Source organism: Pantherophis guttatus, chromosome 5 (genome assembly GCF_059756535.1).
Source record: "Pantherophis guttatus breed Tessera chromosome 5, ASM5975653v1, whole genome shotgun sequence".
In the NCBI taxonomy this organism is placed as follows: domain Eukaryota; kingdom Metazoa; phylum Chordata; class Lepidosauria; order Squamata; family Colubridae; genus Pantherophis; species Pantherophis guttatus.
Window position 1 is genome coordinate 14,112,594 of NC_142067.1, and position 25,333 is coordinate 14,137,926.

The 25,333-nt window shown below is 40.7% G+C and overlaps 1 protein-coding gene across 2 annotated transcripts; it reads right to left on the reverse strand.

Annotated features, from left to right (window-relative positions):
* Window positions 1-1,915: 1,915 nt before the first annotated feature.
* FAM76B (family with sequence similarity 76 member B) lies at window positions 1,916-25,292 on the reverse strand. Of its 2 annotated transcripts, none has more exons than XM_034408830.3 (10): window positions 24,895-25,292; window positions 19,627-19,691; window positions 18,399-18,453; window positions 17,689-17,844; window positions 15,930-16,144; window positions 13,773-13,820; window positions 12,592-12,672; window positions 10,160-10,295; window positions 8,353-8,454; window positions 1,916-5,664 (listed from the first exon to the last, which is right to left on the reverse strand). In XM_034408830.3, the coding sequence occupies exons 1-10, from the start codon at window positions 25,027-25,029 to the stop codon at window positions 5,575-5,577; spliced, it is 1,083 nt and encodes a 360-aa protein (XP_034264721.1). In that variant the 5' UTR covers window positions 25,030-25,292; the 3' UTR covers window positions 1,916-5,574. The 2 variants fall into 2 exon arrangements, with proteins under 2 accessions (XP_034264721.1, XP_087750744.1); XM_087894618.1 differs by having other exon boundaries at window positions 2,129-5,664; window positions 10,160-10,292; window positions 24,895-25,058.
* Window positions 25,293-25,333: the final 41 nt, after the last annotated feature.

Genomic DNA, 25,333 nt, shown 5'->3' on the forward strand with positions numbered 1-25,333 from the left:
CATGCCCAGCTGAGCCATGCAATCATCAGAGGCTTTTTTTTTTTTACTTTTAAAAGCATTTTTTCTTTGGCCGAAGCAAAAAAATAAATTAAAAAAAAGCAGCTTTTAAAAGAAAACAAAAGCCTCTGACGATCAGGCAACTCATCTGGGATCGTCAGAGGCTTTTAAAAGCATTTTTTTAAACAACCTCTTTGGCCAAAGAGGTTGTAGAAAAAATGCTTTTAAAAGTTAAAAAAAAAGTTGGCCAAGCCCACCCAGTCACATTACCCCCCCCTCCCCAATCCATGCCCACAGAACTGGTAGTAACAAATTTTACATTTCACCACTGGTCTGAACATTTTATTTTTTTTTAAATTTGATTTATATGCCGCCCTTCTCCGGAGACTCAGGGCGGCTTACAATGCGTTAAGCAATAGCCTTCATACTTTTGTATATTTATACAAAGTCAGCTTTTGACAAGAGTTGCTAGAATGTTTACCAGAAACAACACAAATGATGCATCTCGGTCAAGAATCTTTAAATCCAGGTCCTATAACGAATTTCTAAACCAATTATAGTCAATAACTTTGCACATGAATTTGTACTGGAATCGAAGTTTGACTTTTGTCTTAACATTAGATCTTCTGGATTTGTGGTATGGATAGATTTTCTCAGAATAGATACATCCTATGAATTGTATGTTCTGATTATTTTTATAATATTGGCTGCCTTGTTAATCATTGAATATTGATTTGATTTTAACATCAGATTTTAAATTATTCCTTTGATGCAAGATCATTTGATATGCAAGCCAAATCTAATGCTATTTTGAACGTTCTTATCGAATTTTATATAGCTCTGCAAATCTTTTTTGTACTGTTTTTTCTTTGTTACACTTTCAAATGTTCAAATCAAGTAAAATGAAAAGGAACAGGGCAGGACAATTAGAAAACTAAATTCTAAATCCTAAGAAAATTGGTTAAGAAGTCTAAGCATGATATAATAGAAAGGATGCTATGGGGAAAATGCTATTGCTCTAGAGCAGGGATATCAAACTCAAGGCCTGTGGGCTGGATGTGGCTTGTGGGGTGCTTAAATCTGGCCGTGGGGCCAGCCTGAAAATAGCTAAGGACTGGCCCAAGGTGCCTCTGCAGGGCAAAATGGGCCTCAAGGGCCCACCACATATGCCCCCCCCCTTGCAGCCCGTTTTCGGCCTCCATGGCCTCCTGCAGCACTGTGCCGGCCAAAATGGGGCACCGGGGGCTGTGTGCAGCTCCCGTGCCCCATTTTTGCCCTGGACTGCTTCCTGCAGCACTCTGCATCCCATTTCGGCCGGCAGGGTCCTGCAGGAGACGTCCATCCCATCTCTCCCCCACCCCCCCAGCCGGCCCATGGAGAACTACAATGCTGATCCGGCCCTCCAAGAAATCCAGTTTGACACCCTTGCTCTAGAGGGCCTGACATTGAACAATGGATTTTAAGTTATATAGGCAAAGCGATTGAATGGTTGAATATTATAAAAAAATCCCAGCAGTAAGAACAATTAGTGGTGGAACCTATTACCCCAATGAGTGTTCCTCTTCTTTGGATGTGTTCTTACAAAACCTAGGTAGCCATCTGTTGTAAATGGTTTTAAATTAAATTCCTGAGCATAGGAATAAGTAACGGCTGAATGGTACCTTCCATCTATGTGAACCCAGCTTATATACAAAAATCAATACACATTTTTTGCAGTTGACTTCCAGAATGTGATAAAATAAACTAGTGTTTTTCAACCTTGGGGATGTTAAGGTGTGTGGACTTCAATTCCCACAATGCTCTAGCCAGCATGCTGGCTGGAGAATTCTGGGAAGTGAAGTCCCCACAACTTCAAGTTCCCAAATTTCCCACGGTTGAAAACCACTGAACTAAACAGAATACTAGGAACAGCTTGAAATCATAACTTCAAATCTCATTTATTATTTTAAATCTTTATTCATTACAGGCAATCTGTAAAACACACAAACTATAGAACAGTAAAGATGCTGGCTAGAAAGGATAAGATTTATAGAGGCATCACTTTGGGAAAGGCTGGTCAAACCCGCAGATTTTAATTATCCCTTTGCCCAATCCTGGAACCCAATAGGCAGTTACTGATAGACAAGCATACTGCTGTTTTAAGAAGCTTTTATTGTGAAATATTGGATTTAGAAAAAGTACAAAAATGTCAAATGTGTGCCAGTACAGAATTTCAACACAATATACAAATGTAAGTAAGATGAAAAGCTTCACCTCAAAATGGAGATAGACATTCTAACTAAAAAAAAAAAAAAAAATTGCAATTATTTACAGGCTAAATGTATATAAATAATTCAAGCCCAAGGGTTTTTTTTTTCTTGCTTGATGCCAATTATTTAAAAAAGAATTGATTTAAATGCAAAAATCATAGTGTGTCATCTTGAGTCTACATAACATCAAGCTCTTTGTGAAAGCCACCCCAATCTTCAGCCTTTGAAACACTACAATTAAAAATAAATATTTTCTCTTTAGACATAGTAAAACTCTTGTAAATGTTTTGAAATGGGATATTCCACAGCTCTGGTATTTAAAAACCAGACTGTTGGTTTTCTTCCTCTATATATAATGTTCCTATTGCAGCATAAACAGGTTTCAGTGACAATGCCTTGATCAGAAAGTCATTACGTTTCTTGTGAAAAGTTTTGACCAGTTTCTTTTTAAACAAGTCCACCAATGACAGGCAGTCATTCAATCAGAAAAAGTATCAAAATACTCTGAAATGGAAGTCAGCAATTTAAAAAAAAAGTCTGAATGATAAAGCAGTTCAACAGGATAGCAAAAGAATATTCTACCCTATCTATATAATCATGTAATCTCCGCAAATAGTATTTATAAATTTACAAAGTTCATCTTTAGTATACAAAAAATAAAAAAATTCTCAATATTGTAGAAAGCAGCTTTTTTTTTTCCTTTTGTTCAAATTACAATTATTCAGTAGTCTCTTGGGAACAAACCCTCCCAAAACCGGTAGCTGGAGGCCCCAAAACACGAAGGCTAGCTGAAGTGCAATTCCTGTGATAATAAATTGAGCACCCCTTTATCAACTGGATTTTTTCCATTTAATAGAAACAGGTTTAGATTAATAAATTTTAGGTTAATGAAACTATTTTCTGGAATGGCGATGAACTTTTAATGACTTAGATCCAGGGTTCTCAAACCCCCTGGTCTGCGGACCTGTACCGGTTCATAGCCCGCCAAGAATCGGAGCGCGGAAAGGAGCGAAGCCCCATCTGCGCGCAGACAGAATCCAGCCCCCTCCCACCCCCCACCCCCCAGTCTGAGGGAAAAATTGCCCTCCACAGTACCGGTTCCTGGCACCCAAAAAGTTGGGGGGGGGGTCCCTGCCTTACTTCATTCTCCTAAAAATATTGAAGTATTGGTTTCTGTTTTTAAGCTTTACGTATCCAAATCATGATTTCCAACTTACTTATTTCAAGAGTCACTTCTTGCTTATCTGCTGGAGCAATCTTTTTTCAAATCTGGCGACTTTTAAGATGTGTAGGCTTCAAAGCCCAGGGAATTTCCCAGACAGCATGCTGGTCTACGTCTCTCAAAGTCGCCAAGTCTGAAGGACACTGTGCTAGAAACTTCTGTGCATTATACAAAATTTGGAGACACATTCCAGGTGCATTGCACTAACTTGTGCAATGCTAAGGGGGTCTTTGCCCTGAAGAAATTGAGAGCGCCCGCAGGACACACTCAACAAACTCCTTACGGATATGTATACAACTGACGTTAAGTAATGGTGGTCTCTATGGTTACTGATCTACCTCCACAGAATCCCAGGCTCTCCCCCAAAAATGCTGCTGGGGAGATTTATGGCATCTCTGATTATAATTAATAGCTGGAAAAAGAAATGTTGCAGTTCAGTCTCACCTTAGCCCTCTAGTGCAAACGGTGCTTCAGCCTGCATTACTGTCCCGTGACTGCAAAGACTGGGCCATGGTTATGGGGCCAGTATGGTTCTATGACAGGGGTCACCAAACTTGGCAACTTTCAAGACTTGTGGACTTCAACTCCCAGGATTCCTCAGCCAGCAAAGCTTAAAGTTGCCAAGTCTTAAAGTTGCCAAGTTTGGAGACCCCTGTTCTATGACTACAGAGCTGGTTGTTCTTTTTTTTTTTTTTTTTAAATCTCAGTGTTAGGCATTCAGGTTTCTTCAGGGTTCATTTCTTTCGGCTCCCAATTATTGGCCACAGAACTCCTCACTATGTAGAAATAACGAGCCATGTTTCCAGAACTGTTCAGAAACTGCATTAAATTTCAATACAATGTTGTTAAAAAGAAACACCTGGAGAGTTAACATTAGCTCAAATATTGCCCCCCCCACCTCATTCAATTGAGAACAGATCACTGAGAATTACAATGCAAATCAGCACTGAGATAAAACAATTCATCTATTCATAGAAGTCCTACAGTTTAAAAGCCCCTCCCTCCATTAAGTTAGGGCACAGCAAGAGTTAAGACAGATACTGTCTACCCAGACACATCTGCTACAGTATCTACAAGCCCCAATTCATTGCCTGCTAGGACTTAGCACCTTCCCTATCATTCTAACCATTTGATCTTAGCATTTGATCCTTCTGTATATACACTTATAAATATATACATACAGGGGGACGCTGAAACATGGTTAAAAGAAAAAGAAAAGTATATACAAATACCAACATTCCTATAAATAAACCGTTGGGAGAAAAGGCACTTGCAGGAGGAAGTCTACAGCGTATTTTCAGAAAAAGGGAAAAGAAAAAACAACATTTTGTTCCGGTACTTACAATAGAGAATCTCTTTCATTTTCTATAACAGGAAATGCAAAACACCCAGTTATTACTAAGAATAGAAGTGTTAAAATCTTGTACATTTATTTATAAGGTTTAAGCTTCTTGTAATAAAAGCACCATGATTTTAAAACTCAATGCACTCTTATTTGGACTGAAAGACCAAGAAGGGTTGGTCAAAAGTCTCCAGTGCTCTTGCTCAGTTTTCAAATTAGCTGCTGCTGCTGGAATGTAGATCAGATTGAAAGTTGTCCTTGGATGCCTTCGTCCAGCGCCTAGACAAGTTTCTGCTCTTGTCCGGATAACCTGCTAAAGTCCAACCGAATGCAATCAGTCTGCACAACAGGAGCACTTTGGGGAGCTGCCCTCTTGAAGGGCTGCCTTTAATGTGTGTGTGTGTGTGTGTGTGTGTGTGTGTGTGTATGTTATTGCATGATGCGATGACCAGGGACAGCACGCTTACTGATCACCAGGGACTGGCCAGCTGCCTCCTTTTGTATGGCTGCACGTATACATTATATAGATATGCGTGCCTTCTTCAAACCTGTTGAAGTACTTTAATAATCTTAATTTGCGAGTGGGGGGGGGGGAGGGAGGAAGGAAAGCAAAAACAAACCTCCGTAACATTATTCAGTTAGAAAAAGGTATATAGGAACTATGCCACCAACTCTGCACGCCAAAAGGTTTGTTTCTATGCAGTTTTCCCCGGAGTTGATTTATGTTTCCGAGATTAATAGCTACGCAAACTGCCACCATCTTCTTATGGTGATGTCAGCATATTCCCGCTTTTGTCAAACTTCTTGCCCTTTGACAATGCTGCAACTTGTTTGAGAAGCTCTCGGTTCTTCGCCTACAAAAAAACCAAAACAGCCGGTGCTCCTGGTTATTTTGTAGAACAACAACAACAATAATCATAATCATAATCATAATTTTATTTCTATACCGCCCTTCTCCCGAAGGCTCAGGGCGGTGTACAGCCTATTAAAAGCACAAAGACAAACAACAATTAAAATAATTTAAAATTATTAAATAATTTCAGCTCAATATTAAAACCCCCCAAAATTTAAAACATCCAATTTAAAATCATTACATTGATAGCCCGGCCTGGCGGAACAGCAGGGTCTTAAGGGCACAGCGAAATACCCTAAGGTCGGGTTGTGCCCATAACCAACCGCGCGGCCGCATTCTGGACCAGTTGGAGCCTCCGAGTGCTCTTCAAGGGGAGCCCCATGTAGAGAGCATTACAATAGTCCAGCCGGGAGGTGACAAGGGCATGAGTGACCGTGCGCAAGGTGTCCCGGTCCAGAAAGGGCTGCAACTGGCGAATCAGGTGAACCTGATAAAAAGCCCCCCTGGCCACGGCCGTCATATGCTCTTCAAAAGACAGCCGTGCGTCCAGGAGGACACCCAGATTGCGAGCCCTCTCTGTGGGGGGCAGCGATTGACCCCCAATAGTCAGTGATGGCACCAGCTGACTATATCGGGATGCCGGAAGCCACAGCCACTCGGTCTTGGAAGGGTTGAGTCTGAGCCTATTTCTCCCCATCCAGATCCGCACGGCCTCCAGGCAGCGAGACATCACGTCAAGGGCATCGTTGGGGTGGTCTGGGGTGGAGATGTACAGCTGAGTGTCATCAGTGTACTGATGGACTCTTCACCCCAAAACCACGGATGATCTCACCCAGCGGCTTCACATAAATGTTGAACAGAAGGGGCGAGAGGACCGACCCTTGTGGCACTCCCCATGCGAGATGCCTCGAGGTCGACCTCTGCCCCCCTGCCAACACGAACTGCGAGCGGTCAGAGAGGAAGGAGGAGAACCACCGCAGAACGGTGCCCCCTATTCCTAACCCCCTCAATCGCTGCAGCATGATACCATGGTCGATGGTATCAAAAGCTGCTGAGAGATCTAATAGGACCAGGACAGAGGAGCAACCCCTGTCCCAAGCCCTCCAGAGATCATCCACCAACGCGACCAATGCCGCTTCTGTGCTGTACCCCTGCCTGAAGCCTGACTGGTACGGGTCCAGATAGATAGCTTCATCCAAGTGTCGGGGAAGCTGTCGTGCCACCACGCTCTCAACAACCTTCGCCACAAAACGAAGGTTGGAGACCTGATGGTAGTTAGCTAATTCAGCCGGGTCCAGGGAAGGCTTCTAGAGGAGGGGCCTCACCATGGCGGCGGGAAAGGCACCCTCACTCAGAGAAGCACTTATAATCCCCTGGAGCCAGCCTCGTGTAACTTCCCGAGAGGCCAGTACCAACCAGGAGGGACACGGGTCCAATAAACACGTGGCAGCACTAATCTTACCCAGAACCCTGTCCACATCTTCGGGAGCCACAGGATCAAACTCCTCCCAGATAATATTCTCAAGACCTACCCTCATCTCCTCCCCTGGACTCATCCAATCGGAGTCCAAGCCTTCCCGAATCCGAGCGACTTTATCTTGCAGGAATCTGCATTATTCTACATTGCTACGTGAAGATTTTTTTTTTTTTTAAAAAAAGATGTCTTTGGTTGCAATTTAACATCATTATTACAAAGGCTGCACAAATATCAGTGCAGTTAAATACTCTGTTTATAATAGGGGTATCAAACTCGATTTCATAGAGGGCCGCATCAGGATTGTGTTTGACCTCGGGGGGGGGGGATGTCCTACGGCCAGCTCGATGTCACTCGTGTCGGGGGCGCCTCTGGTAGCCCGAGCACTCTGCCAGCGAAAACGGGCTCCCAAGCTGTTTTCGGCTCCGACGGCCTCCTGCAACCCTCTGCCAGCGAAAACGGAGCTCAGAAGGGGCACACACAGCCCTCAGAAGCTCAGTTTTCGCTCGCAGAGGCACCGTGGGCCAGTCCTTCACTGTTTCCAGATCTAAGCATCCCACGGGCCAGATCCGGCCCCTGGGCCTTGAGTTTGACACCCCTGGTTTATATAAATCCTAATTTCAGGGTGGGGGGGTGGAAATACACTATATCAAGAGATGGAGAACCCAACACAGTAGGCTGGTTCATCCAGTCTGTGGTACTACACTGGAGACAAATCAACACTGAGTCATTGATATGCAGGAAGAGGCCCAGGAAAGATCTTCCCTAAATCTTCACAGCATTTATATAATAGTAATGCAGAGTGTGCTTTAGTCTGGCAAGATCTGTCTGAAGGAGAACAGCAATAAAGAAACTATCAATTCATCACATTCTTCTTGATATCCTCTACCCCAGGCAGCTACCGTAGTATCTTTTCAGATTAACACACTTCATTATTTACATATTACTATTAATCAATATCATTGAATGATTATAAAATCATTTAATCAAAAGGCACAAGCTTTTGTGAACTATAGCTCACCTCATCATATGCCAACTTTTTTTTTTAAAAAAAATAACATTTACGAAATCAGGAAAGGTGCTACCTGACTCATCCTGATTTTTGGGTAGTACAACGAAATGGAGCAGTACTGGGTTCAAAATTTAGGCCTTTTGGCTCTCATTCACTGATGTTCTGAGGTGTTATTGATTGCCTGTGAAATTAATATAATTTACCTGTAATTGTTCTACAGTTTCCTTATGAGCTCTTTCCATACTGTTCATCTTAGTTCTTAGATTTGACTCTTGGTATTGAAAGTCCGCCTTCAGCTCAGTCAGCTGAGAAAAAGAATTGAATTATCTCTTTAAAAATATTGTCTGTGGTTACTTCAATACTCTCACTCTCACTCTCAAATATCAACAACATGCATTTCCTGACTGGATAAATGTTTAAAGATAAAGAACCCAATTTTCTTGGGTTTCTAGCTTTAAAGGCTAGAAAAGAGAACATCATGCAGCATTAAGTAATTTATCTGTATATATAAAGAATGCTGAGTTTATCTGTAAAATTGTATTTTACAAATAACTATCCAATACAGTGATTTAGAGTTTTGTCTGTGTTTTCTTAATTATAACCAAAATACCCTGTAATTTAAATTGTTTTAAGATACAAAAATTGGTTTTTTTTAAAAAAAAATACAGGCCTTTTTCTTATTTGCCTGAAAATTTAATATTGTTATAAAAGTCTGAGCTATCATGAAGTGGTAGGTATACATTTGAAGTCATGAACAAAAAAAGAAAAGAAAAAAAAGAGGACTACTATAAAATTACAGAACCAATATTATCCTAACTGCTTAAACTTTCTAATGAGGCTCTTTGGCCTAATTTCTAAAATATTTCAGGCTTTTTAGTGCTTCCAAGCTAAACTGTCATCCTTTTAAGATCCATACAAAATTTTTCCTGAATTTATCCAGTACATTTGTCATTTACACAGTTGATTACTAATTTAGGGCATCTTCCCTCTGAATCCTATTTCTTTTCCAAAAAGAAGATTCTTGGTTCCCAAAAGTTTGATGGAAGATAGGAAATTACCCCTCACTTCCTTTCTGATATAACACTCCTGTTGAAAATGTTTGGTGAACTGTTTTTCTTGGCATTAGAAGCATCCCATGCTATATATTGTATATTTGCTTTAGCTAGTATTGCTGGCTAAAGCAGTGATTATTTTTCCGAGAAATGTCTTGTACCCTATTGATTTATGCAACAGATTTAATTTAATACATTATTGAGGAATCAGAAACTTGAGGAATATTAACACTTTATCTTTCTAAATTTAAAGAAACTAGAAGTATTACAGTACTTACTCTGGATACGTTATGTGGTAAAGGGGTAAAGCTCTTTTCCAAGATGAAAAACTGTATATTAAAGTACCGTATTTTTCAGGTTATAAGATGCACTTCCCTCCCCCCAAAAGTGGATGGAAATGTCTGTGCGTCTTATACATCGAATATTGCAGCGGGGAAGAGGGGTTGGTGCTGTGCCCATCAGTTGTTCTAGGCGGCGGGGATTGCCGCTGCCTATCGCCGCCACCCATTCGCAGTGAAGGGGTGGTGGCAACCGGGCTGTGGTGACTGGGCGGCGGAGGCAGATTCCCCCCCCCATTTTCTTCCTCTAAAGCTAATGTGCGTCTTATAGTCTGAAAAATACGGTAATTTTCAGGACAACATTCAAAACCACTCTCCGTGTTTTAATGTGCAGCCTTATTTATAGATTTTCTTGCAGGCAACTCAGACTATTTGCACCATTTGAATAATTACATAAATTGATTCAGATGACATTAATTTACATAAATTGTCTTTAACTACTTAAACTACAGAGTGTTTTCTGAGTAATGTCCGCACGCAACGATTATCTGTGGGCTTTCGGAAGCCCACCGAGGGAGGGTCTGGAGGTTTAGTTGCAATTTTAAATATTTGACAAACACGACTCTTAGATACAAATGGAACACCTCTAAAGTACCTAATGAAATGACTAAACCATTCACCTTTTTATCCTTCTCCAGTATAGTCTGATCTCTTTGTTGCAAGAGACGTTTCAGTGACATCACTTCTTCTTTCAATTGACTTATTAGAACAAAGTTGTCGGTGCCGCCGCTGTCTGCTGACTGATTTATAGAGCTACTGTAAAAATAAAGACCATCAAATGTAACTAAGGGCAGGAACAAAGTGCATCCCAAATATGTATGTTTATCTGCTTAATACAGGTCATTCTTGATGTATAACCACTCGTTTAATGACCATTCAAAGTTACAACAGCACTGAAAAATATAGGTCACTTGTGACCACTTCTCATACTTATGACCATTGCTACATTCCCAGAGTTATCTGATCAAATTTGGGGGGCTTGGCAACTGCCATATATTTATAATGGTTGCAATATCATGGGGCAAGGGTCCCCAAACTTGGCAGCTTTAAGACTTGTGGACTTCAACTCCCAGAATTGAAGACCTGAAGTCCACAAGTCTTAAAGCTGCCAAGTTTGGGGACCTCTGTCCTGGGGTGCTGGGATTATCCTCTACAATCTTTCTAGGGAGCTTCTGACAAGCCAACAGAGGAAAGCCAGATTCTCTTAACAAACACGTAACAACTAGTGTGATTTGCTTAACAACCCTGGCCAAAAGGTCATAAAATGGGGCATGTCTCACTTAATACCTGCCTTGCTTAGCAGCAGAAATTTTGGGCTCAATTGTGGTCAAAAGTCGAGCACTACCTGTGATATATATGCATTGCATGTAATCTCTTCCCTTGCCAGCAGATTTTTATCCATCCTTTGTTTCTGGCAATTGACAGGTTTCAAAAAAGACCACCTATCTTTGGGTATCGACTTCCAAAGGATCAGAAACTTGCTTAATGAAGCAGTCGTTTTTTTATATACGAACAAGAGTTAACTAAGAGATTCATTTTTTCACATATGATGTACAGATAACTTATAACCAGTCACTTAACAACTCTTCAAAGTTAGGTTCCAAAGATGCTTTTTCAGGAGGCAACTGGATCTTTTGTTTTTTGTTTTGAAGACGTTTCGCTTCTCATCCAAGAAGCTTCTTCAGCTCTTTCTGGATGGTGGGGAACGGAAGGATTTTTATTCCTTGCAGACAGCTGGTCATCTGCATCCTTTCAGAGGGTCTGTGAAGCACTTGGAGGTTTATCTGTGTCCTCAGGGTCACCTGAGTGGTGCTCCTGGTTCCTGTAGTCTGCAATTTTTCCTCTGGAAATCCATTCTTACTCCCACACCATTCAAAGGGTGTTCATCCCAAATTGTATAGACACCATATGAACACCCTTTGAATAGTATGGGAGCAAAATGTCTTCAAAACAAAAAACAAGAAAGTCCAGCTGCCTCCTGAAAAAGCACCTTTGGGACAACCATGACCTGGATGACTGAGAATCTCTACAGATTTTCAAAGTTAGGATAGACCCCGTAAAAGGTACTTATGACCAGTATTGGAAGTTCTGGAAGCCCCATAGTCACATGACCGTATTTTGCACACTTGGCAAATCAGCTCACTGACAACCACTTGCAGCATCCCCCAGTCACATGACCAGAAATTATGTTTGTGCCAGAAACCCAGCATTCACTAACTGGTGAGCCAGTTAGCAAACCATGGATTTGGTTAATGACTGCCACAAAAAACTCATAAAAATTGGGCGCAGCCATGTGATCACTCATTAAATGACTGTAAATGTGGGTTCAATTAGGGTCGTAAGTCAAAGACTAGCCGTATTTAGAATAAAATGGATTCACAAGGATCATTATATTGCATTATATTATATTACTGCGTTATATTGATTTCCAATTTAATTTCAGTTCACTTATCCCAGGAACTGCTGGTAGCAGAATTTTTCAACAAAGATTTAGGCTACTGTTGTAGAAATCTCTCATGATCAACAATTGGAATAATATTCATGTTGAAATTTAAAAAACAAACAAACAGGGAAAGTATGAGCTCCACTTGTTCGTACATTGTTTTATTCAACAGAACAGAATATATATATATATATATATATATATATATATATATATATATATATATATGTATGTATGTATGTATGTATGTATGTATGTATGTATGTATGATGTATGTATGTATATGTATATGTATCAATTTTCTTACTTCTTCGTAGGGTTTATGTGTGTTTTTCTTCTAGCCAGGTTTTCCCTATGTAGCCAAGGTTTTTTTGTAGCTCCAGCTCAGTAGAATCACATCTACTTGGTTCTGGGCTTTTTTCCTTGCTAGGTGTTAGAAAGGAAAAAAGCCCAGAACCGAGTAGATGTGATTCTACTGAGCTGGAGCTACAAAAAAACCTTGGCTACGTAGGGAAAACCTGGCTAGAAGAAAAACACATGTATATGTATATGTATATCTATATGTATATGTATGTATATATATATGTATATATATATATGTATTTTTACCTGTCTCCGTTAGATGGCTTGGTTTCCATTTTGGGCTTTTTCTTTGGAGTTTCATTCTGAATAGCTGAAGAGGATTTATGGCTGCAAAGAAACATTAAGAAAATTGTGTGACATATGGTTATATTGCCACATTTATCCCTAATAGCAAGCAGTATTACATAATATAAATTCATTATATATCTATAAATATTATAAACTTAAAGCTGAGGCTAGGATTCCCCTGCAGCAGGCCCAATCTGTCCTCTCAGCTTTTCTCTCAAATTAAAAACAAATTTCCATCATTCCTAATTCTTTTTAACGCTGAACTGTCACTCTAGGAACATTTGAAGCACATCCTACTGTTTAATGCAGGGGTCTCCAATCTTGGCAACTTGAAGACTGGGAATTCTGGGAGTTGAAGTCCACAAGTCTTCAAATTGCCAAAATTGGAGACCCCTGGTTTAATGCAATGCTATTTGTGCCCTCCCTAAAAAAAAAAGATCCCCAGCCTTTTACACAGCAATTAGGATTTTCAAAAAGCCTCCAGTGGTGTCAGTGAAATCTTTTTAAAAGTTAATACAGGTGACAAAAGTTTAACTTTCTCTTCTCTAGTGCTATGCTCTCAATCAGCCCGTTAAAATTAAGGGCGATAACAAGGCAATTCTGTTTTCGCCATTTCTGATAACCACATTTTTTCATTTGCTGACATCGAACACTTCATAAAGGGAAAGAAACGACAAATAGCTTCCAATCCAGATGTCAACCCTGAAGCTGAACTGACCGAAGCCATTTTACCGCTTCAGTGTTGCCACACTGGAGCCGAGGGATAGGAAGTGGGGGAGGGGGATATATTTGAGATAGTTGGGATTCTGTAGCCAAAACAAAATACTTTCTCTTGGGAACCAAGGACATTCTCACACCTGGTCGGAGGAAGGCAGGGTGATGCTACCCGGTTATCAGACCACACCGTGATTAGATCATGTGACTGATTGTTTTGAGAAAAAACTTTTGCTTTTAATTAGGTGAAAACCATGGGAGTCTTTGGAGTCGGTTTTCACCAGATCTGTGCCAATACGGTATTTCCAATAAAGCTATTCTTTGAGGAATTCATCTGCCTCTGAGTTTTGCTTGCTATGGGGATTATTACTTGGAACCCTGCTGACACCAGACACAAAATAAGTTATCTTTTCAAGACTATTTACCTCTGCTTCCACAACCCCTGATCATCTTCTGGGCTCAGACTGCCGATTCTAAAATACAGAAATGCAGAAATGTTTGAATCAGCTTATCAGTGGAAATTCCAATAGCTGGCTTCAGTCAGTAACTTCAGAAATGGTTTGAAAGGATGGAGAAAGAAAGCAAATCAGGGTCTTTTGTTTTAATAAGGAGTTGAACAATTTTTGTAGCCCTGCATGCCATTACAGGTAACCCTCGCTTAGCGACTATCTTGGACAAGGATTATTTGCAATTACGAAGGTGATGAAACGTAACTCTGACTGATGGCCACATCTATGACCACTGCAGCATCTCTCTCTCTCTCTCATCTACATGTTCACCGTTAATCAGTACATTTGCCTTATGCTTGATCTATTCCTCCCCACCATCAGCAAAGAGGTTGCCTAAATAAAGCAGCTCTTCCTGAGCTGCTTTTGGCTCCATCCCAGTGATCCCTAAAAAATGCTAACACCCGTGGGAGTCAGGGTCAGCATCAAGGCAACCTGAGAGCTCTGAGGGGGAAGAGGGAATGGAGCTGGCAGAGAGAGAGAGAGGCAGAGCCTCTGACGGACAGCCCTCAAATGGAAAGTCAACAGCCCCCAGGTCTGGAGGTGGCTGATGAGGAAGAGGAGGAACAGCTGGGTCCAGTGCCTGACGCGTGAATGCGCAGAAGGCAGAGGAGAGGAGAGCAGTGGAAATCCATGGGCCGATCCTTGGGAAGGAAGAGCCATGGCTGCTAGCGAAGCCCCACCCTAGCTCTGGGGATAAAAGGCAGGGGGCGGAGAGGAATAGATGTGGCAGACAACTATTCATCTTCTGGCCAGCTGGACTTGTTAACCTGTGTTGAGAGAGAAACTTTTTGCCAGGGCTGCCGGCACTCCCAATTAAAGGAATCTTTGAGTTCACTTCAGAGGGTTTGTCGTGTTTGGGGAGCTGGGTCAGAACACTTGGGATGGGTTGAGGTGTGCATGTTCCATACAAACATATTCCTGGCCAATATACAGTCTCTAAACAGTCGCACCAAGATTCTATTTGACAGGGGTCCCCAATCTCTGGGATGCGGCCTAGTAGTAGCCTGTTTGGAACTGGGCCGCAGAAGCAGCGGGTGGGAGCATGCCTGCAGCTTTATTTGAATGTGCAGCAGGCAAGCACATGCAGGTCTCTTTGCAGAAGCCATGGGTGCTCTCTGCTTGTACAAATGGAGCTGTGCGCGCATGTGGTCACCCCCCACTTGTACGGAACCATCCCTCCTCCTCCCCACACACGCACACCAGACCACTGCTATATGATCCAAGTTGTCTGGTGACAACTGCAACGTTCTCCAAACCAGGGTGTGTGTTCTGTCCCCCTTCCTCACACAGGCAAACGTAATACCAAGCACGCCTGCCAGTATTTTATTAAGTAAACAGATTAGAATTCTTGGCAGACCAAGGTTTTGGCAGCAAGCTGCCAAATGCCTGCCAAGACCGTTTTCACTCCCATAAAGCAGAAGAGGACTTATCTTCAGTCCGTTCCAGGAGCAACAAATTATCCACGAGACAAGAGTTTAGTCAATGTTCAGTCCAAAATATATCCAAGCTGAATTTCAGAGATCACGATGTGACTTTCAGGGTTTAACTTTGTCCGTCACAAAGCCTGAAGAGCAATCCCACCCACTTTTATCCCTGGTGGGGCGTGGCTCCGTGACTCAGCTCAATCTCTGGCCCTCCCGTGCCTCTTCCGTTGCTGCGCACGCTTCTCCCTCCGATGCTGCCTGGGATCAAGCCAGGATTCATCATCCTCGCTCCCTATCAATTGGTGCTCCGATATGCCTTCCTCCTGGCACATCCCAGGCTGTTCCTCCTGGCCTTCGGATGGAACCTGAGGCATTGCCAGAAAGGAGGGTCCTGGAGAAGGAGGCCTTGTCAGTTCCTCCCCATCACCTTCTGAGTCCTCTTCCTCTGTTAGGACAGGCTCGGGAGTCGGGGTCACAACAATGTGCCTCGGCCACATCACAATCTGATTTCTGAAAATTGTATCTTACCAAAGGAATTTGTTGTGTTCGCCAAGAAGCTAGGTATTATTATTTTTTTAAATCTACCCCCTTCCACAGGAATGCGTCTCCTTAAGGCTGCTTTCATTTCAGAGTTTCCCATCGCACTTACTTGTGATGGGCGCCGCTGTGATGATGGTGGCGATGGTGGTGGGGGTGACGGTGGTGGTGGTGATGGTGGTGTTTCAAATGATGCTGGTCTTTTTCGGTAATAGACGTAGAAGAGTTAGAATGGGAGGGCCCTAAGCTCTTCCTCTGTTCCTTGGTCTTCTGCAGCACTCGCTTGTAGGACAGAGTACAAAGCCAACACAACAGCTTCCCATCAACCTTTTGGGAAATCATTCGCAGCAAGTTATGTTACACGTACTGAGTGCTAAAAAGACACACAACAGCCAGAATAAAATTATCAAATACTACCGCTTATTCTTGCACACAGATCTTAATATAAACAAGAATACATATATGTATCTGTCTATCTTATCTATCATCTATCTATCTGCAGCATATCAAATAAAATATGCTAGACATTGCAGAAAACTTTGCAGGGAAAAAAAAACTTGACTTCAATCTGTTTACCTTTCCAAGGACTGTCACTGGTTTAGGCAAAGAGATTATTATACTTCATAACATACCCTGCATCATAATTTTTAATCAAGTGGTACTAATAAATGATTTTCTCTAGTTACTGTTCTGCTATTTGTTCTTATAACAAAATAATGTATTCTAGAAGACAAAGGGCTGCTCAGGCTCTTGTGTTTTGATAAGTATGTTTGAGCTAAACAAATTAACATTTTTTAAATTTGTATCCTGCCTTTATTTTACAAATAATTCTAGATGGCAAATATATCCAATATATCTTCTTCCTCCTCCTATTTTCCTTACAACAACAATCCTGTGAGGTGGGTTATGCTGAGGACTGGCCCAGCTGGCTTTCATGTCTAAGGCCATGAACTCATTACTTCCTGCTTTATGGCTGGTGCCTTAACCACTAGATAAACTGGCTCTTCCATGTATATCCTATACGTGATGAATTCTTAAGTACTACAGTACCTTGAATTCTATGAAGAATTAATATAGATGCTTACTGCAATAGCTTATATCACATAAATAGTAACTGGGTAAACTATAGACCAAACTTTGACATAGACATTATTTGAACCTCTTAACATATTATAAAAAAAATTCATGTGATAATTTTTGTTGCCCACTCTTTTGAAAAATCCAATTAATTTTTCTTACTATCAGGTGTTACATAAACATATATAAACCCTAACCCAGAAACATAGGAAGAGAGATTCCTTATATGCAAATTATTTTTCTATAAATACTTGGAAGTAGTCATTTTAATGTAGTATAAAAGGCATTTTCTTTTAGAAAACATCAACAATGCAGCTAATCTAGTTACATAAGGCATAAGGAAGAGGGATACCATACACCCCTTTTACATAGAAATTTGAGCTCCTGTTACTTGTCCCAGCTTCTGCCAACCTAGCAGTTCGAAAGCACGTAAAAAATGCAAGTAGAAAAATAGGGATCAGCTTTGGTGGGAAGGTAACAGCGTTCCGTGCGCCTTTGGCGTTTAGTCATGCCGGACACATGACCACGGAGACGTCTTCGGACAGCACCGGCTCTTCGGCTTTGAAACGGAGATGAGCACTGCCCCCTAGAGTCAGGAACGAATAGCACATATGTGTGAGGGGAACCTTTACCTTTATGGATATTCATCAATGTAAGACTAAGTAGCATAACTAAGCCTTCAGGTCTTACTTGGGAGAATGGAATGCAAGCTGGATTTTAACTCAGTGGCTTTGAGATCAATTGCACTGTCAATTTTACACCACAAACTTTTATTTAAAATCACCAAAGCCTACCTTTCTTCTTCCTTCTTCTTTGCGGTCAAAAGCACATTGCTGCTTGCACTGTTCACATGTCTGAGGTGGTCCATATTTTTTTTCAGAGTTTGTACAGCGCTGACATTTTGTACCAATAAAAGCAGCAATGATGTTGCAATACTGACAAGGTTTTGGCTGGAAAAAGATGGTTAGAAACTCTTAAAAATATGTTAATTTAAGTTGTTGAGAACTCAAAATCAAGTGGGGGGGAGATCAAATAATTATACAGCGGGCTGAAGACATATTGTCATCAAATGCAGTACTTGGATGCTAAAAGAGCATTATGTTTTATAACTGGAACAAGAGATAATGGGTCATAATCCCTTCGAAAACGTATTTAGAGTTTCAGTAGTTCCATCTCATATAATTCCAATCAGTGTCTGGAACTGCTTCATAAAATTGGAATTGCATTCATCTGGATGTCTACATCAGGCATAAATTCCTTATCTGCTACCAAAAACCTCAAAACAAACAATCCCCTCAGTGTTTTGTTCATTAATAAATTGTCAGTATGCATGGATCATTTCTCTCTTCATGTCACATAACCAAGGAAAATTGTAATTGCTATCTCAGAAAATTGCTCTATTATTTCAAACAAACAAGGGCAAAATGTCTACAATTTGTGTAGGAATCTGGACAATTATAGTTTAGCAACCCAATCACAAATATGACTAAAGATGTTAACTTACCGTTCCAAATTGTTTCACATTTTGGGCACACTTCTTGCATATTGTATTAGTTTTGCTAAAAAAAAAGCAAAATTTCAAATTTTAGCTACTTAGTTATCAAACACCTACCTATAATTATTGTTGAAAAGGAGAAATTTGTGAATTAAAATGTTGCTAAGGTTCTCAAAGAATATGTTACTGCCACATAAATTAACAAATTTTCCATTCAGAAAGAAATAAGATTAGCCTAGGTGTATTAGTTCTATAGAAATTTTACATCAAAATGAACACGTGTACTATTATAACCTTAAGTAATTTTAAATCTCAAGACACCATTAACCAGTAAAGTTTCTACTCAGTGTGTCATTTTAAATCCTAATTTTTGAATTATTGAGGACTCCATCTTAACTGAATATATTATTGCAAGAAAGCTAGGTAATCTCTTAATTGAGAATAAAGAAACTTCTACATTAGTAAAAAGTTTAAAAATGATACACTGGGAACTAAAGCCACATTCTATTATGGCATATAAGGCTTAAATTATTAACAGTGTGAAAAGTTGCTAGCACTCTGACCACCTAGTGCAGAGGTGTCAAATCTGATTTCACTGAGGGCCGCATCAGGGATGTGTTTAACTTCAGGGTGGTTGGGGGCGTAGCCAGAGTAGGCATGGCCAGCTCAATGTCACTCGTGTTGGGGGAGGGGGGGCGCTGTGGATGAGGCCATCACAGCCAAAACAGATCTCTGGAGGGGCGCAGGAGGCCCTCCTGAGCTCTGTTTTTGACTGTGATGGCTTCCTCCAGCACGCTGTCAGCTGCCACCAGGTTGTACATCAGACTGAGCCAGCCTGAGGCACCGTGGGCCAAGTCTTCGCTGCTACCAGGGTGGCCCTGCAGGCCAGATCTAAGCACCCTGTGGGCCGCATCCAGGCCGCCAGTTGGACACCTAGTGGATGAAGATCACCTATTTGAGGCTACCATTTGAAAAAATATCAGACATGCCACTAAATGGGAAAGAAAAAATACCATGTAACCCTAAGGAAACTCATGTATGTATATTAGGAAGAAATGGAGTAGGGCAGTGGTTACTAATATGGTTATTTTCCTGAGGTGTAGAGGCTACAATTCCAAGAATTCCCAGCAAGCAGAACTAGATATGAATTTAAGCTCCATGCATGGCATTTCCAGAGCCACCAACAGTTACTTTTCTTCAACCATCCTTTGTTCATTAATATGTTTATTTAACTCACCTCTCTTGCTGAAACTCTGATCGGCAGTAAGTACATTTTACAATGGGGTGCGCAATACGACATTCCTAGAAGAGATAAACAATATTTTATTGAAGTGCAAAAAGTGATATTAGGTGCATTAGATTTTACCTTACAAAAAATAACTGCTGCCAACGACAAATAGTTTTACCAATTCGAGCAAGCGGATCACCAAATTTAGTGTATCAAAATGGAAAGTTACATCCCTATCTCAAACACATGCACTGACAAAGCCAAATTATTATATAGCTTCTAAATCTTTGTGAATATATTATGCTATGCCCAGTTTAACTTTCAGCTTTTGCAAATCACCTTGGTTCTCTATGTGTAATTAGCAACTTAATTTATTTAACTGCAGTAGTTTAATTTTTTAAATGTACAATACAAGAATGTTCCCAATCCTGAAAGAATTAAAATTAAAGTAAGATATCTGTATTTTAATCAAGTAAATTATTATATAGTAAGGCAGTAGTAGTGAATACTGTGCTGTGATATACACTTAATGATGGTCGTGTGACCAGGCAGATGAGACAAAATCTCATTTGCTAAGTTTCTTTCTAAAATCAACTAGGGGTCTTGAGAAGACACAATGAAGTCTTACCGCTTCTAAAACATTCGTCAGCTGAGGTAGTAAAATAGGACACTATTCTTGAATATTGGACTAACAATACAATTTATTAGAACAGAACACAAACCTTTGGCAGACTATTGTACAAAATTAACTTGTTAATTTTTTCAAATAAAGATGTACAGGTAAACCTCAACTTACCAGTAAATTTGCTTAGTGACCGTTCAAAGTTTCAACGGTACTGAAAAAAGCTAGCCTTGACACTAAATAATCCCCAGAGTTGTGTGATCAAAATTTTGGATAGGCAACCAGGAAGTATTTACGACAGTTGCAGTGTCCTGGGGTCATGTAGTCGCCATTTGCAACTTTCCCAGCCAGCCTCCGACAAGTAAAATCAATGGGGGAAACCAGACTCGCATAACAACTGCAGTGATTCACTTAACAACCATGGCAAAGAAAGTTATTAAAATTGGCTGTGACCCACCTAAGAACCAGCTTGGGAATTCTGGTCCCAAGTGCTGTTGTAAGTCAAGGATGACCTATATGCCATATGTTTCAGCAGCTTTTGGAAGTTTAAAACATAAATATTGCAATAAAAATTATTCACAAAAATCAGTAACCTCGCACACAGTTTAAATGTAGTTTGCTCCTCAGTGGAAATTATTTTATTTATTTTTCTTGCAACTGCCTCTATATCTTTTTAATTTAATGACTATGCAGCAATTATCATTTAAAAAATACCCATGCTGCTGAACCCAATGTTTCACTTCTTTAACACCTAACAGACTACACGTTTATTCAATGAATACTGTCTACGGATATATATATAGGCTGTTACATAAGAAAGCACAGACAATGCAGATGCAGGCAGAAACCCACAACCATTTTTGGCATTTTTGAAATTTTCCATTTTTTAAAAATTGCTTTGTTTTGATATTATGAATTCCTGCAATTAAATGACTTGGGATGTGTCAGCTACTGGATCCATCTAACGTTCTGTGATGATTTTGTAACTGCCTAGGAACATTTATATCATAAAAGACCACAGCTTTTCTTTTTAAGAGAAAACAGATGTCTCTCCGCCTTGCTAAAATCGGATCAACATTTGGTGTTTTATATGCATACAACTGATTCTTCCAATTTCAAATATCTAAGTAGCAGCGAATTTATGTTTTCAATGCCAGGTTGAAAGCACAACCTATACAAACAAGAGATATCAGTAGCTCTTGTCCTCCTACTCCCACAATCTAGTAATAGAAACATTGTGCATTTTTCCATCCATGAAAATTTTCCGGTATATCTCATTCCATAAGAAATGAATTCAAGGGGGAAAAAAAACCCTGGATGAAATTAAAAAAAAAAAAAAACCAAAAAAACCAAAATCTTGAGGTCAAGAGCCCCAACAGTAATGGTGTCAAATTTGAAACTAGATTGCCATTCCGAACAGCACTATATGGTGTACAGTTGTCCTTATTTATTTATATTCTGCCTTTATTATTTTTACAAATAACTCAGGGCAGCGAACATATATAACACACACCCCTCTATTTTCCTCACAACCACCCTTTGAGATAGATTGAGAGTGGCTACCCCAGGGTCACCCCAGCTGGCTTCCATGGCTAAAGCCGGACTTGAACTCAATGCCTCTTGTTTTCCAACCTAGTGGCTTAAACACTAGACCAAACTTGCTCTTCTCTTATTACCCATCCATTTTGAATTGTCCTGCTAATTTCTTACCATGTGGAAAAAAACCCCACCCTCCTTTCATCAGAAGGAACCACAGATGGCTAAACGGTGCAATTCAGCAGGCAACATGGCATAGAATCTCATTTTGTAAATTTCAAAGGCAGGGGTGGGTGAACGTGGGCCTTTTTATAAAATGACTTGTGGACTTCAAATCCCAGAATTCTATGCTGGCTCAGGAATTCTGGGAGTTGAAGTCCACAAATAAAAAAAAAAGGTCATCATTCCCCACCTGTTTTAAGGACCGGAAGAAGGGAGTCCGTCCTATTAGTACAGTATAAAAGCCTTGAAGCCTTCTGCCCTAATATTATTACTAATACTAATTGTGTTTTCCTTCCGATGACTTTTTTTATACTTCATGGTGTCAGAGTTTAAGTAACTATCTTGGTTCTGCCGCAGAAGAATTGATAGAAAAAACAAACTGGGGTTATTTTCACTCCTATGTGGCTCTGTGTGTGTAGACAGGAACATGTGTGTGTGTGTGTGTATACACATGAACAAACAAGTGTGTGAAAGTATGAGTGTGTGTGCAAATGTTCAAGAGTGTTGCCCTAATATTATTATTACTAATTGTATTTTCCTTCTGATGACTTTTTTTTTATACTTCATGGTGTCAAGAGTTTACCTGAAGTAACCTTTTTGGTTCTGCCGCTGAAGAATTGATGGAAAAAACGGAACTGGGGTTATTTTCCCTCCTATGTGGTTGTGTGTATGTGTGAACCCATGAACACGTGTGTGAAAGTATATGAGTGTGTGCGCACGAATATACCAGAGCGTTGCCCTAATATTATTATTAATAACAATTGTATTTTCCTTCTGATACTATTTTTTTTAATGGTGTCAAGAGTTTTACTTTCAAGTAACCATCTTGGTTCTGCCGCTTAATAACTGTTATTTTCTCTATGTGGTTGGTGTGTAAGTGTGAACCCATGAACACACGAACATGTGTGTGAAAGTATGAGTGTGTGTGTGTTTGTGTGTGAATGTACGAGTGTTGCCCTAATATTATTATGAATACTAATTGCATTATCCTTCTGATGACTTTTTTTTATGGTGTCAAGAGTTTTACTTTAAGTAACTATCTTGGTTCTGCCGCTTAATAACTGTGTTATTTTCACTATGTGGTTGGTGTGTAAGTGTGAACCCATGAACACACGAACATGTGTGTGAAAGTATGAGTGTGTGTGTGTTTGTGTGTGAATGTACGAGTGTTGCCCTAATATTATTATGAATACTAATTGCATTATCCTTCTGATGACTTTTTTTTATGGTGTCAAGAGTTTTACTTTAAGTAACTATCTTGGTTCTGCCGCTTAATAACTGTGTTATTTTCACTATGTGGTTGGTGTGTAAGTGTGAACCCATGAACACACGAACATGTGTGTGAAAGTATGAGTGTGTGCGTTTGTGTGCGAATGTACGAGTGTTGCCCTAATATTATTATGAATACTAATTGCATTATCCTTCTGATGACTTTTTTTTATGGTGTCAAGAGTTTTACTTTAAGTAACCATCTTGGTTCTGCTGCTGACTAATTGATGGAAAAAATGGAACTGGGGTTATTTTCACTCCTATGTGGTTGTGTGTGAACCCATGAACATGTGTGCGAAATTATGAGAGTGTGTGTATGTGTGTGTGTGTATGCGAATGTACAAGAGTGTTGCCTTAATATTATTATTAATACTACCGGTAATTGTATTTTCCTTCTGATGACTTTTTTTTTATGGTGTTGAGTTTTACTTTAAGTAACCATCTTGGTTCTGAATAACTGTGTTATTTTCACTATGTGGTTGTGTATGTGTGAACCCATAAACACGTGTGTGAAAGTATATGAGTGTGTACGCGCGCGAATATACCAGACTGTTGCCCTAATATTATGAATAATAATTGTATTTTCCTTCTGATGACTTTATTTTTAATGGTGTCAAGAGTTTTACTTTAAGTAACCATCTTGCTTCTGCTGCTTAATAACTGTGTTATTTTCACTGCTAAGTGATTGTGTAGGTGTGAACCCATAAACACGTGTGTGAAAGTATATGCGTGTGTGTACGCGAATGTACAAGAGTATTGTCCTATTATTATTATTATTATTAATAATAATAATACTACTGGTAATAGTATTTTCCTTCTGATGACTATTTTTTTTAATGGTGTCAAGAGTTTTAAGTAACCATCTTGCTTCTGAAAGTTTAATAACTGAGATATTTTCACTCCTCTGTGGTTGTGTACGTGTGAACCCATAAACATGCATGTGAAAGTATGAGTGTGTGTGCGCGCGAATATACGAGACTGTTGCCCTAATATTAAGAATAATAATTGTATTTTCCTTCTGATGACTTTATTTTTAATGGCGTCAAGAGTTTTACTTTAAGTAACCATCTTGCTTCTGCTGCTTAATAACTGTTATTTCCACTGCTATGTGGTTGTGTGTACCCATAAACACGTGTGTGAAAGTATATGAGTTTGTGTGTGCGCGCGCGAATTCACGAGTGTTGCCCTAATATTATTATGAATAATAATAATTGTATTTTCCTTCTGATGACTATTTTTTTTTAATGGGGTCAAAGAGTTTTACTTTAAGTAACCATCTTGCTTCTGTCTCTTAATCACTATCTTCATTCCTATATGTGGCTGTGTGAAGTATACCTTGTGAGTGTGTGTGTGTGTGTGTGAATATGAGCGTGTGCCAATTGTGCGAGCGCCGTGTATCGTTTTTTTTATCTGCAAGCAAGAAAACAATCATAAATAATAAAAGGCCAAGGATTTCCTCCCACCGACCGACCGGGCGGGCGAGAAAGAGAGAGAGAGCGAGCCTTTCTTCCAAAGCCTCCAATCCAAGAGCCGCCTGGCCGGTGGCAGAGCCGCCCACGCAACCGTCCCTCCCTCCCTCCCTCCCTTCCTCCCGGCCGCCTCCGCCCTCGGCCCCTCGGAAGCGGCACCTTGCAGAGCTGCTGTCCCTGGGAGAGCTCCTCGAAAGGGTAGCGCTGGTTGCACTTGGTGCAGGCGTAGAGAGCCGGGGCCGCGCCGGATCCCGCGCCCGCCGTCGCCCCAGAAGCCCCGGATGTTGCCGCCATCCGCCTTCCTCTCGGCCTAAAGGGAGCCACGGCCGGCCGGCCGCCAGCCCGCCCGCCCGAGAGGAAATCCAAAGGCAGACAAACCGCGCTTCTTCTTCTTCTTCTTCTTCTTCGAGCCTCGCCGACAGCGGCCGCTTTCCCGGCGTCGAATAGGCCGCGCCTCTTCCTTGTGTCAGCCGCGGGGCCCGAACCTGTTTTTTTTTTTTTTTCCTTTCCTCCCTCCTTCTCACACAAACACAAGGAGAGCGCGAGCGAAGGAGCGAATGAACGCCTCCGGCAGGCGGGCTCGCCTCCTCGGCCAATC

Bases quoted from the DNA above. Each gene is read 5' to 3' on its own strand.
- FAM76B (XM_034408830.3), bottom strand. From the start codon at position 25,029: ATGGCGGCAACATCCGGGGCTTCTGGGGCGACGGCGGGCGCGGGATCC. The intron at 19,692-24,894 runs GTGCCGCTTCCG...TATCTCTTCTAG, and splicing joins AGGGACAGCAGCTCTGCAAG to GAATGTCGTATTGCGCACCC. The intron at 13,821-15,929 runs GTAAGTGCGATG...TCTGTATTTTAG, and splicing joins CACAGCGGCGCCCATCACAA to AATCGGCAGTCTGAGCCCAG.